A 15,481-nucleotide genomic window follows, 5' to 3' on the forward strand; every position below is an offset into this window, starting at 1 on the left:
CCTAAATCTTGGACATGACGTGGGCTACCATGACTTTTGTGTGACCTCTGTTTTTATCTTGCAGTAGCAGATTTTAAGGGCAAGCTATCCTCAGAGCAATTTAAATTTCTCATGCCCTGTAGCCTTACTATTATTTTGTTATCAGTGATGGAATTAGATGTTCTTTAATTCTTGATTTTTCTGGAAATCACATTAAGGATTTTAAATTCTTATTCCTTTCTCTTTCACCTGTTTACATTTCAGTCAATTTGATGCAACGGTATTAATTTGCCATTAGATGAAGGCATACTTCCTATTTTTGTGTCTGAATTAGGGAGCATGCCTGTTTTTTAATTTGGGAGAGTGAGGAATTTGCAGAAATTGCAGCACATTAACTGTTCATGTAACTAATTTCTCTTTTAATGGTGACAGCTTTTAATCTCTTTCATGTCTTATTGGTATCTGAGCACATCTGGGTCTTCAAAATCTTTGTTATGCCTTGAGAGCATCCTTCCTAAGTGGATTTTATTTGTGGAAATGAAAAAGAAGAATATATTATCAGTTATCTTAAGCAGTCTTGCTTTTGCACATTGCCTTTAATGACATAAAAATAACCATACATATTTGTTCTACTTCATTTCATAGTTGGAGGGAGAGGGAGAATCCTTCAGTAGAAGAAATTTAGAGAGTCGGTAAGAATCAAGTGGGAAAAATATTTAATTGGAATCCAAAGTAGAGCATGACCAGACTCCAGCTGAGGGGAAACGCATACGTTATGTGTTACAGTTTTTCCCCATGTGTGCAGAAGACCCCCAATGAGAACTAAGCCTCATCTTTGACATTACTCTGTGAAATGATGGTATCATTTTTTGAATGCTAGGGCACCATCATTGATAGGTTTGGGGAATGTGATCTTTGTAAGATTATCTACTGACAGTGCAAATACAGAAATGCCTTTCAGCTTCTTTGGCCACCAATATCAGAGGGATTTATCCTACACTTTCTCTACACCATAATGCTTTTCCCTCCATTGCTGCCAATATTTGCTTGTTTTCTTTATTTCTATGTCACTTAAGTGACATCTGCTCCACTATTCCTAGCTCTCTTGCGCTAGGCTGGCTTCAAGGGATCTCTTGTGCTATGGAGCTCTTTCTGATAGCAACAGCCTAAAGCTGGACGTAGAGGCAGATGTTCACCTTTGACAGAGAAAAGGCTGTTCTGTCCTTTCAAGCTCAAGTGAACACAGCTGGCTGAAAATGTGCAACCTGTGGTTATCAGCAACAATGCACCAGAGAAACATCTATGCTTGCTGTTATATAAACTCAGGATTACCTCAGAACTGAAACCATGCTCTCCAGTTTTTTTACTAGATGGACCATTGATTCTTCTTCTAAATCACTACTCTTTTTGAAACTAGTTGAAACTATATGAAGAAGTGTGAAAATATGCATACTTCTGGTTTTGAAAAGTACCATTTAGGTGAGCTCTACTATGAGTACTTCGTGGAATTCACCACTGCAATATATCCTGGAGTACAGTGAAGTCTCAGAAAGAAAATTAATATGGCCGTTGCATATACCAAGGTTAATGCCCTCTCTTTTGATGATCTTTATTATGTAACAGTGTATAAGCACATAAGAAGCATTTCACATTAGTTTTCTCTAACATATGAAATAATTCTTAGAAGTAGTGTTAATAATTGTACTAATTGTACTACATTAGCAACATAGTATCAGACGACTTCATGCCATAAACCTCCTTCACTATTCCCAGTTAATCAGAATACTCATTGCCATGAGAATGCTAGCAGTGTTTTTTTACCATCATTCTCTCACGTGGGATAATAATATACATTTTTTTTTAAAATATATAGAAAAAGACTAGTAGATGTGAAGCTCTGCAAGTAGAACCAAACCTCAAGGAGGATGATAGGTCTCACAGCCTAGAAACATTCAGTAGGTTAAGACACCCTCAGCCATCCATCAAAACAGCTTCTGTTAAAAAGAAAAGACGGGTCATTGGCATAGGGGACTCCCTTCTGAAGCGAACAGATGGCCCAATGTGCAGACTGAACCCATTACATAGGGAATTCTGCTGCCTGCCTGGGGCCTCAGTTAGAGATGTGGAAAGAAAACTTCCTACTCTGGCCAGGCCTACAGAATATTATCCTCTGTTGTTTTTCCAAGTAGGCAGTAATGAAAACCCAACAAGAAATCTGAGGGCAATTAGAAGGGACTTCAGGGCATTGGGACAAATGGTGGAGGGATTGAGCACACAGGTAGTGTTCTCATCTGCCATTCCCAGAACTGGGAATGATGAGGGAAGGAGTAGGAAGAACCAGGAAATAAATACCTGGCTCCAAACCTGGTGTGAAGGGCAAAATTTTCGTTTTTTAAACCATAGGTTGTCCTGCACAAACCCAGGCTCACTCTCTAAGTGTGGGGTACACTTGTCCCCAAGGGGCAAAAGGATGATTACCAAGAAGAAAGCAAGGCTCATTTATAGAGCTTTAAACTAGATATGAAGGCAGAGGGGGACAGAACCAGGCTTGATAGAAAGAAGCCTGGGAATGGTGCTCCAGCACCTGAGGGATGGTGTGCCAGCAAGGCCCTTTGGTCTGCCGCCTCAGAGGAAGGGGGATAGTGCTTCTGATGGCAGCAAAGATGTAGAGATTATTGATAGGTTATAAAAGTCAGTGAGTAGTCACTTAGGAATCAAGACTATTTCCCTCAGGAGCATAGTGGCATCAATAGCCCAACTGAAGTGCATCTACACCAATGCATGCAGCACAGGCAACAAACCAAAATCATTGTATGGTAAGAAAACTGTGATATAGTTGTCATCCCACCAAACATGGTGGGACGACTCACATAACTGAAGTGCTGCTATGGTTGCCTGTAAACTCATCAGGCAATATAGGCAAGGAAGGAGACGCAGTGGGATAGCCCTCTATGCCAGAGAGTGTTTTGATAGCCTTGAGCTCAGTGATGGTGATGATAGAGTTGAATGTCTATGGTAAAAATCAGCGGAGCAACCAATAAGGTAGATATCATGGTGGGAGTCTGTTGTAGACCACAGCCAGGAAGAAGAGGCTGAGGAGATGTTCTACAAGCAAGAGAAGGGGTAAAGCCCAACTAGAACTTAGACTGGCCAGTTCTGTGAAAGATAATTAAAAAGTTTCTGCAAACATATCAACAACAAAAGGAGGTCCAGGCAGAATCTCCATCCTTTACTAGACATAGGGGGAACAATAGTGACAAAGGTTGAGGATAAGGCTGAGGTACTTAATGCTTTCTTTGCCTCTGTTTTTAATAGTAAGGTAAGATAATCTCTTATTTTTGTACCTAGGGTTGATTGGCTTTTTTAGTTTAACCTTAGGTCAGTTTCATCTGATTGAAATCCCCACTGGAATTAATATCTGTTATTTCTAAATATCATTCATTTACTGTTGACAACTTACTGTGGTTTTGTCTGGAAATTGCTTTCTGGCAGGGCACGTGTGTGAGCATTGTGTGCACACAAGGCTGAAAAATTAATAATTTCATACTTAAACTACCATAAGCAAAAAGAACAAAAGAAGTTCTAATACAAATTGCCATTCACTTTTAAAATACTAAATTTTCTGGGGAGTAGGATTCACCAATAGACTCCAGGCTTTCTGTGCCTGCCTGATGTGGGACAGGGCTCTTCGACATGTAGACAGTTAGGGTATTTTTAAAGAAATGAAAGAACAAAACACTCAGCACATATCAGTTTCCCTTCTGCTTTCTCTAGCACTCTCCTTCTGGTATTCACATCCCAGATTCCTACTGCTCCTTCTGTTCCAGTATCCCACAGCACACACACTCATCCATTGCTCAACCTTATTTATCTCCTGTTTCTAATGTGCTGCATTCCTGCATGTATTGTACTCTCCCTTCTTTGTGCACTTCTCACTCAGAAGATAGTTCTTAGAAGGAAGTTTGTGAAATGGCTGCCCCATTTTCCTCAAGCTTACCAAATAAGGGTAAGTTCTGCATAAAATATGCTTGAAAGAAGTTTTCCATAAATTGCCTTTTGTCACTATGGCTACTATCTCCAGCTGGGTTGGAAACTACAATTTGCTCTCAGGTTTTGATGGACATAGAGCAATACATTCTCAGGAGAGATTGTAGCACCTACTTTGTCAGGAGCAGGGTGGAAAAATCATATGAAAGCAAATGACAGTAAGTGTCAGCCCTCTGAAGAAAAATTGGATAGAATGATCATTTCGGGAAGGGCTTTTTAACTACAGGCCACCCATGGGAAGATTCGCAGTAGGACAATTAGGAGATGGCAGGCATACTGTGAGACTGCGTTTTCAGTCAGAACAAATAGTGTGATACAGGATCACAATCATTCATAATAACCCATTTTAATTTACTTTTATTCATTAGCTAATTAACAAATTAATGAATTTAAACATCCAGAAAATTAATTCTTTTCTGAAGAGAAGTATATGGTGTGTTGTCATAAACAACAGAGGATTAATGCCCCTTTATATATAAAGTCTGAGACTTGACTATTGAGCAGTAATTGATGTATCCGTAAGGCAGCTTAGTTTATAGCAAGGGTTAGAATCCAAGCATTAAACTGAACCTCTACATTGCACTCAAAAATGATAGAGCATTCACCCTGCAGTGGTGTTATTGTTGTTCAAATATTTGCTGTGGTGGAAATGAAGTCACAACAAAATTGTGACTCCACGGTGTGGTTGAGTCACCGTCCCTGGAGGTGTTTAAGGCACAGGTGGATGAGGTGCTGAGGGATATGGTTTAGTGTTTGATAGGAATGGTTGGACTCGATGATCCGGTGGGTCTCTTCCAACCTGGTTATTCTGTGATTCTGTGATTCTGTGAAACCGTACAAGACTACAGCAAATTCTCGTATTTCTCTCAGAAAGCTTTTAAACCAAAACAGAAAGTAGAGAAAGTGAATGAGATGTACAAGGAAGCGGAATAGTTAGTGGGAGATTGGATAATCCTCATAAAAAGAGAAATATGATTCTTAGCTATGCAGCTATAAGGGTTAAAAGTGGCCTTAGCCTAACCATTATGAGGCTGGAGTTTCCTATGCCTTATAAAGCAGCCTGAAATAAGGGGGTTGGTGGGACTTTTCCTAATGATTTTGCCTGCTTCATGTCTCAGCAAAAAAAAAAAAAATAAAAAATTATTGAAGCTGAATTTTGTAGTTTAGACTCAGTGTGCTGTTCAGAAATAAGCTGAAAAAGAAAGTATAAATTATTCAGTGCTGAAGGTGTAAAGCTGTTTTGCAAAGAATAAAAATATATTGTCCTTGAAAACGAGTGCTTGGCAGTGAAAGAGGCTCTAGAGATACTAAGATAACATTTGCTTGGAAGGAAGGTCAGTTTGATAATACGTTACCCCCTATTAACCTGGAAAAATACAGTAAAACCAGAGAGAACCAAAATGAACTCCACTATTTCTCTTTGCCATACAATTTTAAAGCAAGTAATAGATTTATATATGCCAGAAAAGCTATTAAGTTTACTATCAAAAAAAGATAAAATAGCAGTGATATACAAGATAAGCTTGTATCAACCTAAAGGTTGAACAGCATTTATAAAACTAAAGTAGAAAGAGACTTATATACTAGCCATATGTTTGAATGAGATATTTGTTAATGAATTGGTAATCAAAAATGACTCCATTTTATATGCACTGAGGTAATTATATGTAGTAGATTCTTAGTAAAAATCCAGTTATTTGACTGGAAATTATTTCACCATTTTGATACATTTAAATTCTGCTTGATACAAATATAGTTCTTCCTGTCTTTAATTTTGCATGAAAGTATTAACCTGTAGTAGTACAGACTTTGGATGTATCTCTCTGTCTTTCTGGAAAGCGCTGACCTTGTAAATCCAGTTGACTGCTTTCAAGGTGCAGCAAGATCTGAGTATTTATATATATATGTACAAATATGAACACACACATATATATTCTGGATTTCTGGTCTGGTAAGACAGTAGGTACTCTAATAACTAGGGTGAAACGGGGAATCAGCCCATAGTTTGTTGCAATGGGCAGAATTAAAGACACAAGATGTTTAGCCAGAAATAGATTCTTCAGCATAAAGTTTGGGAGTAAGTTTATAGTGTTAATAGCAGCATCTGGGACAAGAGTAATTGTAAACATTTCTCAAGGGGAGAATTTGGATGCACATTATTATAATAGATTGAACTTGCTTTACAATATATCATTGTAACACCTTCGAATTTAGTGCCTTATACTCGGCTCCACATCCATGGTTAGACTCTGAAATAAGCACACTAATTTTCAGAGGTGCTGAGTGCTGGCAGCTCCCATTGAGCTCGATCAGTGGAATGTGGAATCTGAGCAATGAATACACACAAAAAAATCACAAATCAAGGCTTTTAGTCTTAGCTTTAAATTAAATTAATGATCTGACTGATAATGAAATTAGATTTGCACCAGTCTCAGAGAGTCAGCTGCGGATGTTAAGCACATGGAGAAGCACTCTGTGTGAGCATAGCAAGAAAAAGAAAGTATTGATCAAACACTGTTGAAAATATGGTCTTATTAAATAGATAGCAGAGTTATAAAACTGCCTTAGCTCTGGCAGTAATGCCCACTACAGTTACAGTTAATGTCCTCAGAAACCATAACCTCTAAAATTGAAATGAACTTCTAAGTTGTATTTTATAGATTGAAAATGGTGACTAATCCTACTCATCTGTCTTTGCATATATTTTTTTGAGTGTCCAGTTAACTGTTGTTACTTTCACTAAGCACTACCTGAATATGTATATATTATATATATATAATATTATATATATATTATATTATATGTATAATATACTGCTTGTCCACACATTGCTAGCATTACTCAAAGAAAGAAAAAAGCTATATTAACCATTTCAGTTCACAAGTAGAACATGACTGCCCATTACTAAACATTCCCGGTTATATATATGTGTGTGTACATATATATTTTTTTTTTTCAACATATAAAGACTTTTGTCTTACTGTTGTAGTCTGTTTATAAATGCTCCATTTTGTTCCTCACCTCATTTATCTCCCTCTTTCCTTCCCAGCAGTTTATGTCAAGAATTAGCAGTTGCAATGGTGTGCGGTCAACAATGCTGCTGAAAACACCTTCCACTTAGGACAGGTGGCACATTGCCAGGCTTCCCAGGCAGGGACAGGGGCTGCTTGGTATTTACATCATGCTCTGCTATACCCTTATGTCTTTAGGCTGTTGGAAGATTGGCTGGGCTACTTTCCTCCTCCTGGGAGCCATTACCTAGATAAATGTCATGCTCTGCATAGAGAAATAAAATTTGCTGTGTACAAAAGCAAATGTGCTGTAAATTTTGACCCGATTTTTATAAGAAAAAAAAAAAAAAGCGCTTCATTTCTACATGAGCCTCTGCACATAGTGGCACCTTCCAAAATGATCTCAGATAGCTATGCAAACATGACATACATTTTTTATCTTGCTCTTCAGGTGCACTGATGATTTGTCATGCAGTTCACTCTCACAAGGCATTTCAGGATGTGCAATAATTCCTGCAAGCAAAACCTAGGCAGAGCAGGCTTACATAATTTGTAAATAAAAGGCTGCCTTGAAAATCAGACCTTTATTTTTTTTTTTTGTGGTCTTGCCTCCAAATTACTTATCATCTTTTAAATAGTTACTTTTTTGTAAAGTGGTGTTTTTAATGTCGTGTTACACTTTCAGATGCTTGAAGAAGTGAAAAACTGTCTAGCTAAGAAGCAAATTTGCCTGCTCTTTGGCATTTTATGAGCAGCATTCATTTAAATGTTCTTTTGCTATTGCTTTGGTTACATTTTTAATCTTCAGTGTTTCATGTTTACTGGATCAGCAAATAATCAAGGTCTTTAGATATTTTCAGAAAGTATTTTATTCCTTTCCCAAAAAAGTTAAATGCCTCTATTTAAATAGCTTTTACTACTATATGCAAAATAAAAATAAAATGTAAATAGTTTCTTCTACTAATCCACATCTGCCTGAGTATAATTACATGATACATGCTGGTTAAGCACAAAAATTTTGAATAGACAGCTATTTAATTAGGCATGTGCACTGGGTCACAGTGGAATTAAAATGGGTTTTTAAAAATTGATTGTATAAAAGTGCACCTGCTTACTCAACAGATCAGATTCTTGGGTAAAATTGAGACACGCGTCTATGTCACATCCTTCTCTTGGCCCTTGTAGAGGAAGCCAAGTTTGGAGACAGGGTGCTCAGTCCTTCCAGTGATGGCCTGAGCTAACCACCTATATAAATACATTTTATGGAATTACTGACTTTCAAATGTGACAAACAGCTGATTCACATCTGTTGCCCAGTTTTCATTAAAAGAACAAGTTAGGCCTATCTAATACAAATTTGAGCACTTGAATGCCTAGAAATGCATTTTGATTTCACTTTTTGACAGATTTACTGAATAATCATTTTTGTTACCCTGATTTTTTCCTCTGAACCTTAATTCCTGGAGGCCGGTGAGTGAAAGGAGGTTCTGTGGATAGTGACTGCCTGTCAACTTTGCAGAGTTTGTCAGTACATGTGTAAAACTTTGTTTGTGAGGTGAGGCTCGGCAAAGAGTTCTTCCATACCAGTCTGAACAGAGATATTTTAATGAACTGTTTGGTGTTTTCACATACCAGCAAGCGGTCCTGAAATTATTTCTGAGTGCAGAGGCTGCTGGGCTCTTTTCACTTCACTGTGGCTGCTGCAGTACTATCTATCAGATAAAGTCATTATAAAGCTAATAATAAAGCGGTCAATTTTAAATATAGCTTTTCCAGTCAGTAGCTACGGTTATTATATGCATGTACTTCTCCACAGGTTACATTCTTGATATATTTTAGCAGTTAATTTAATGTACCTTTTTAAAAGAAATAAGTTAGGATTTTCTTGGCAGGTGTTTTAAGTATTTCAGTATTAATATGCAATAGTCATCTTACACTGCAATCTCCATTAAGAAGCTATTATAATTCAATAATTTTTTTTTTTTAAAGTAAGGGTGTTTTTGTAATGAGTATTAACAAAAAATGGGGCCAAATTTTTAAAAAAACTAAATCAGGCTACCATGAACTGTAGGATCCTAGGTTTTTCTTTTGTCTATAGAAGTTATGCCATGAAGATGCTAGCAGCTAGAGCCAAATTGGTTTTACAAGGTTCAGTGGCAGGTCAGAGTACAAGAAAACAGACAATTTCTGTTTATGCAGAACCTCCTGAAATCTTCTACATCCAAAGAAATTAGTGCACCTATTGCTTACAAAAAATATTTATTCACACATTGGATTAACACCTATGGCAGGTGGAAGGAAGTTAAGGTTCAGAGTTTCAGAGTATTATTCCCTGCTACTGTTTAACTAAATGATCCATGATGCACATTCTCTGTTACTGTGCTGTTACTCATAACTCTATGTGCACATACAAAAATATCTCATTTCTAAAGGTTCTCTACTTTTTCCACAACCATCGGTCACATGCCGTTGTTTTTAAAATTACCCCCATGTTTAGTATCTCAGTACTGGAACCATGCAGACACCTCTGAATTTATTATTAATAGGCTACAGGGCGAGCAAAGAAGACAAGGTCACTGCTGAGAAGTAACAGAAATAGCTAGTAATAACAGGAGATAGTGTGGGTGGGCAGTTGAAGGGAAAGCTTCAACAATGGAGTCATCAAATATCACTGGTTCTGAAGCTCATGCAAAGTATGCATATGCAGTATTAAAAGTATATGGTTGAGAATGCGAGTGGGAATAAGTAATGCTGGAGAAGTTAGTGTAGTTCACCCAGGCTATAAATGCAGCAAAACCAAAAAAATAAAAGTGCAACCTGAGACTTTTCAGAGCTGGTGCTGACTTGCCAAACCATGGGCTGTTATTATCTCCCTGCTATTGACTCGTGCTGGCTGCGGGAGGGCAGCAGAACTGTCTCTGCCCCCCAGGAAATCATGGTGTTCTGTCATATTTTAAGCACATAAACTCAGATCCTAAAATCTTGATCCAAAATGCTTCTGAAACAATGGAGATATTTCTACTAAACTTCGAATGTGATAGTAAATTAACAACAAAGATCGAATTTGCATTTTTTTCCTCTGTATTCAGATTTTTGCATTTAAAGGGTTCTAAATAATAAGAAAGGCAGTCTGTTATTCAATTCGGTTCACTGAGGTACCATAAAAAATTCCAGCTGGGAAACTAAGTGCACAAGAAACAACAGTAACAGGAAATAAGCCAAGTATTTGTATACAAATGGTGGAAACATGAGTAAGACAATGGAGAAACTTTATCTGCTATTGTGAGATGTGTATACAGGCATTCTAGGGTCTAATATAAACATAGCAGAAACAATAACTGGAGTCACTGAATCATATAGGTTCTTCAGAAAGTAGGGAAATGGAGCTGGTAGCATTACATTAAACATTAAGATAATTTGTAATGAAATGAGTTATGTCAATGTAACAGATTCTGTTCGAATCAGGCACTTCAAGCATGGAAAATGTATTTTTGCAGAATTAATGCTTGTGGAAAATTCCCAGATTGTCAGGTTTGACTCTGCAGTATTATTGTAGAGAGGAATGTTTAAGACTGTCTTTAGAAGATGTTGAAGCTTACAAATTTCTTCACAAACCACTAAACCAACAAAAGATGATAGGTTAGATCTGTTTTTTTCTTTGAAATATATAGATGACAAAACTTATCCTTTAAGCAAGCACCCAGACACTGCGTACCTTTACATGACAAAGAAAGTAATGATCAGCAAACTTTAGTAAGCAAAATGAGATAGTTAAAGAAGTGAAATATCTGGAGGCTTCATGGATATTTCTGTGAAGAAGATATCAAATTTCATCACATGTGGCATACTGTGTTGTATCTGACAACAGGGGACTAGGTTCAGCCATCCAGGAAGTCCCCTTCAGACCTATGCTCCTAAATTCACTGGTTAAACGCGAGAGGCTTAAGTAAAGTAGAGGTAATTGTAAGATAGCTGGATGAATTTGGCTGCTGTCAGCATTCTCTAGCATTCTTATACTCAATGCTGAATTTGGACATTGACTTCTGGGCAGTAGAAATAGTTCATCCCTGAACAGTCCCAAGCAAGGTAGTGTTGGTAGGGCACGTGTAGAGTTTGTACAGAGGAAATGAGGAATATGAAACTGGGAGAGCTCTCAATAGTGAGGACATTAAAGTACAGAGATGTTCAGCATGGAGAAGTGAAGGATCAGGGGGATCTCACCAATATATGTAAACACCTGAATGGAAGGTGCAAAGAAGATGGAGCCAGGCTTTTTCCAGTGATGCCCAGTGCCAGAGGCAGTGGGCACAAACTGAAACATAGGAGGTACAATCTGAACATCAGGAAACACTTTCTTACTGTGAGGATGACCAAGCACTGAAATGAGTTGTCCAGAGAGGCTGTGGAGATATGTCTTTCAATATCTCCATGGAGATATTGAAAAGCCACCTGGACATGATCCTGGGAATGTGGTTCTAGGTGATTCTGTGTATACAAGGGGGTAGGACAAGATGACCTCCAGAGATCCCTTCCAAACAACCATTCTGTGATTCTGTAAGCAAGATCCAGTCATTTTAGTAGGTTTCATTTGAAAAGCCAAGTAAATTTCGATGCTTTACATAAATGTTCTGCATATCCTCAACCCTCTCACTGTGAAACTGTGATTTCTGGAGGCAGACTATGGCTTTCTCAGAAAATCAGGCAAGAATTATAAAGGGGATTGTTCTTATGCTTGTCCATATGCACTCATTATTATTAGAAGCAGTAGGAGAGAAGAGGCAGAAAAGATACTGTAGAAACCTTTCAAGGAGTTTTCCTAAAGTAGAGAAGTTTTGAACTTTGCATTAGCATGGCACTGGCTCTGTGATGCTCTTAACTTCTCTCTCTCTTCCTACCAAATGCTAGCGACTTCTCTCTGTGTCAGCAATGAGCAACTCTCCACCTAGAAAATGAGTTAGTGTTGGAGGAACTCCTAAAGTCGAGAGATTTATTTGAAAGATTTCTGAAAATAATCTCTTTTATTCCTCCTTTATGTCTTATTGCCTGAAACTCTGTTTCTTCCCAGTTAAAGACCACCATAACTATTTCTTTGAGTTGAACATAGTAACTCATACCTTTTTCCCCATCCCTCTTAACCTTCAGCCTTATGTTCTCCATATGACAGTACAACATTATGGATCCCAAATGGTTCAACTATGAGTCTGTTACAACTTCAGAATGTGCTTAGATATGTTATATATGTGATAGCTCAGAAACCACTAAGACCTTTAAATATTTTAATTCAGGAAATGCTGAAGAATGCTTAATTCACAAGAAATGCTGCTGTCTTGTGAGGCATAATGCAGGGTCATTATTTGAAGGAGCTCTTGCCCAAGACCTTCTAATGCTCAATTTTGCCTGTTTAAGGACTGGGGAAAGGGGCTCCTTGGCCTATAAGTCCCTAGACTGTACTCCTTATGCACAAGCTAATTTATTTTTGCTGGAGACCGACATAATGTCTACTAGTTTATCTGATTTTCTGATTTGTGAAAAACATATTGGTTTAAATTTTAGATCATAGCTAATGCTGTAGAAATGTATAAGACGAAGAGGTTAAAACAGACAATTATTTACTTGCCCTAAACAATAGACATTATTCCCTTTGCAATCCTTTTAAGTATTGCAAGAGGATGAATAAACAGATTTGTCTCCTCCCACCATATATCCTCATTGCCAGCACTGAGGGAAATAAAGACTGCACAGATTAAAAAGTTGCAAGGGTACTATTAAGGCCTAAGCTACTGAAACAGGAGCATGCATTGAAGAGGTCTCAGTTCAACAGTATTAGTCTTATTAAGACCAATGTCATCCTGACTGCTAATGTGGAAGCCAGAGATGAGAATGCAGGTAAGATCTTTCTATACAAGGGCATGAGTAAATCACAATGAGTTCCAGCCACTGCCACAATAACTTAGTACAGTACATTCTTTCTGTCTTTTAAATCTTGACTTTTGAAAGTTGTTGTACTCTCAGATTCTTGAGGCAGAAGCATTGGCATTCTTTCAGCACTGTCTGTGAAGTGACCTTACTGCTTTTGCCTATAGTTTGAAATCTATTTGTGATATCCATTAAAGATAGTGTTTGTGGCTCCTAAGGCTTCTCTGAATAATATTCATAAACATTCAAAAAAACTCTTTTAGCACTTTTTCTCTAGATGCCCTCTGAAGAAATCTTTCTCTAAATCACAGTTTGTGCATGTGCAATTAATTGCTGTCAGGCTGTTAGTCAGGCTGATCATGTGGGAATTGACCATTTTGTTCTCACATAGAAACAGCTTTTGCCTTTTATTGTCACATAGAAACGGCCTTTGCACTGGCATCTTGATTGATGCTCTTTTTTTCCTCAGTTCACTTGATTAGATCTTTTGATTGAAGTCTTTGAAAGACATAATTTCATAAATACAGTTGAAGCACTTCCACACAAAACACCTCATCCTCTCTAAATCATTCTCATTTCGTTGCTGAATATTGAAATATCATTAAAAAACATTGTGGTATGACGGGTCAATTATTGAACTCTGTACCTTGTCGACCCCTAACAGTGTTGTCACTTTAAATGATTTCTTCTTCCTAATTAATGGTAGGGTAAGACGATCTTCATTTAGAAAAATAATTTGTGGAGTTCTCTAAACAAACATCCTTCTTTGTTATAAAGATGCAAACTGTTTCATTAAAGTGGAAACTGACTGTGAATCATTAAACTATTTTGAATATCATTTGTACTGATTAATCATTTTTATTTTAATTTGCAACATGACAGTGCTATGAAAAATTTATTTATGGCTCTCAAGATATAGATCCATTCTAACGAGAAGGAACTTGAACTTATTTCCGAACTTTTCAGTAACAGGAACTGGTTGGTGCATGAGCATTATGGAAAGTCGTAAATAGCCTGCTGACCTGAAGTATTCTATTTTCATATATGCTCTGACTGGTAACTCTGTATAATATATGAGATAAGATTTAGAGGTAAAGATGATATTTTTATTTTCGTTTGACCAACTTATTTAGCTGGGAATATTAAACTGATTTTCAGACATTTTCCTACATTTTTCTAATAAAAAGTTACTATACCTACCTATGAAATTTGTCCCATTTGTCCTTCAATGATACAATAAAATATCACTAAACATCTCTGTGATATGCAAGATACGTTTTAGTTCATGCCTAGAATAGGAATTGACTATAGCGGTCCTGAATGTCTGATGACAAGAAATGGCATTTAATAGGAAACTGTCAATATTGTGATCTATGCAAAAAGTATTTCCTTATGCACATACATGCAGTCTTGCATCCCTATTTGTTGCTTCTTAAGTCCACAAGTACTTACAATGTCATGTTTTTCTTTTGCTTTTACTCTTTATCAGACAATGATATTTCCTGACAACCAACCCTCCAAATAAATTTCCATTGTATATTATAAAAAAGTAATTTGTGGACTACACTGAAAGAAAAGGTGTATGTCTGGATCCAGCTTAATTCTCCAACTGTGAGTTTCCACAGAAAAGTAGTACAGTCTTTGTCTATACGTATTCCATTTAATTACAAACAAACAACATTTTTGCTGCGACTATTTAAGTCAGCGTGTATATCTGATTTATTTTATTTTTAGTAGATTTCTATCTCATTAAAAAAAATACACTGCATGTATAGTAACTGAAGTTTTCTAATGTTGTCACTATTTTTTCTTCTCTTTCTAGGTGATGTCATTGTCTATATTAATGAAGTCTGTGTCCTTGGACATACTCACGCAGATGTAGTCAAACTCTTCCAGTCTGTTCCTATTGGTCAGAGTGTCAACTTGGTGCTATGTCGTGGATACCCTTTGCCCTTTGATCCTGAAGATCCTGCCAACAGCATGGTGCCACCCCTTGCAGTAATGGAGAGGCCTCCGGTAGTGGTAAATGGAAGACATAACTATGAAACTTATTTGGAATACATTTCTAGGACTTCTCAGTCTGTTCCAGACGTAACAGATCGACCACCACACTCCTTGCACTCCATTCCAGCAGATAGTCAGCTTGATAGCACATTCCCACCACCTGCCCATGATGATAATGTATCAATGGCTTCTTCTGGGGCCACCCAAGCTGAACTCATGACCTTAACCATTGTGAAAGGGGCCCAGGGCTTTGGCTTCACTATAGCAGACAGTCCTACAGGACAGAGGGTGAAGCAAATTCTAGACGTTCAGGGATGTCCTGGTTTGTGTGAAGGTGACCTCATTGTTGAGATCAACCAGCAGAATGTACAGAACCTGAGCCATGCAGAAGTAGTGGATATACTTAAAGAATGTCCTGTTGGAAGTGAAACTTCTTTGATTATCCATAGAGGAGGTAAGTTTGGAAAGTCTGTACAATTACAAAAATGTGTGTAAAAGGTTCTAAGCCATAAGACATACGTATA

The 15,481-nt window shown here is 37.4% G+C and overlaps 2 protein-coding genes across 17 annotated transcripts in view; both read left to right on the forward strand.

The window, feature by feature from the left end:
- MAGI2 (membrane associated guanylate kinase, WW and PDZ domain containing 2) overlaps window positions 1-15,481 on the forward strand; it is a 741,259-nt gene that overhangs the window by 605,796 nt on the left and 119,982 nt on the right. For 15 of the 16 annotated variants that reach the window (XM_069878960.1, XM_069877803.1, XM_069878147.1 and 12 more), the window contains one exon: window positions 14,776-15,411. The exons of the other annotated variant lie outside the window; for it this stretch is intronic. In XM_069878960.1, the coding sequence (XP_069735061.1) occupies window positions 14,776-15,411 (636 nt within the window). The remainder of the gene's footprint in view (window positions 1-14,775; window positions 15,412-15,481) is intronic. 16 annotated transcript variants of the gene reach the window in all.
- The window catches only part of TMEM60 (transmembrane protein 60), a 322,734-nt gene that overhangs the window by 82,673 nt on the left and 224,580 nt on the right, over window positions 1-15,481 (forward strand). The window lies entirely within an intron of this gene.

The sequence above is a fragment of the Phaenicophaeus curvirostris genome, chromosome 1 (assembly GCF_032191515.1).
Source record: "Phaenicophaeus curvirostris isolate KB17595 chromosome 1, BPBGC_Pcur_1.0, whole genome shotgun sequence".
Taxonomy (NCBI): Eukaryota; Metazoa; Chordata; class Aves; order Cuculiformes; family Cuculidae; genus Phaenicophaeus; species Phaenicophaeus curvirostris.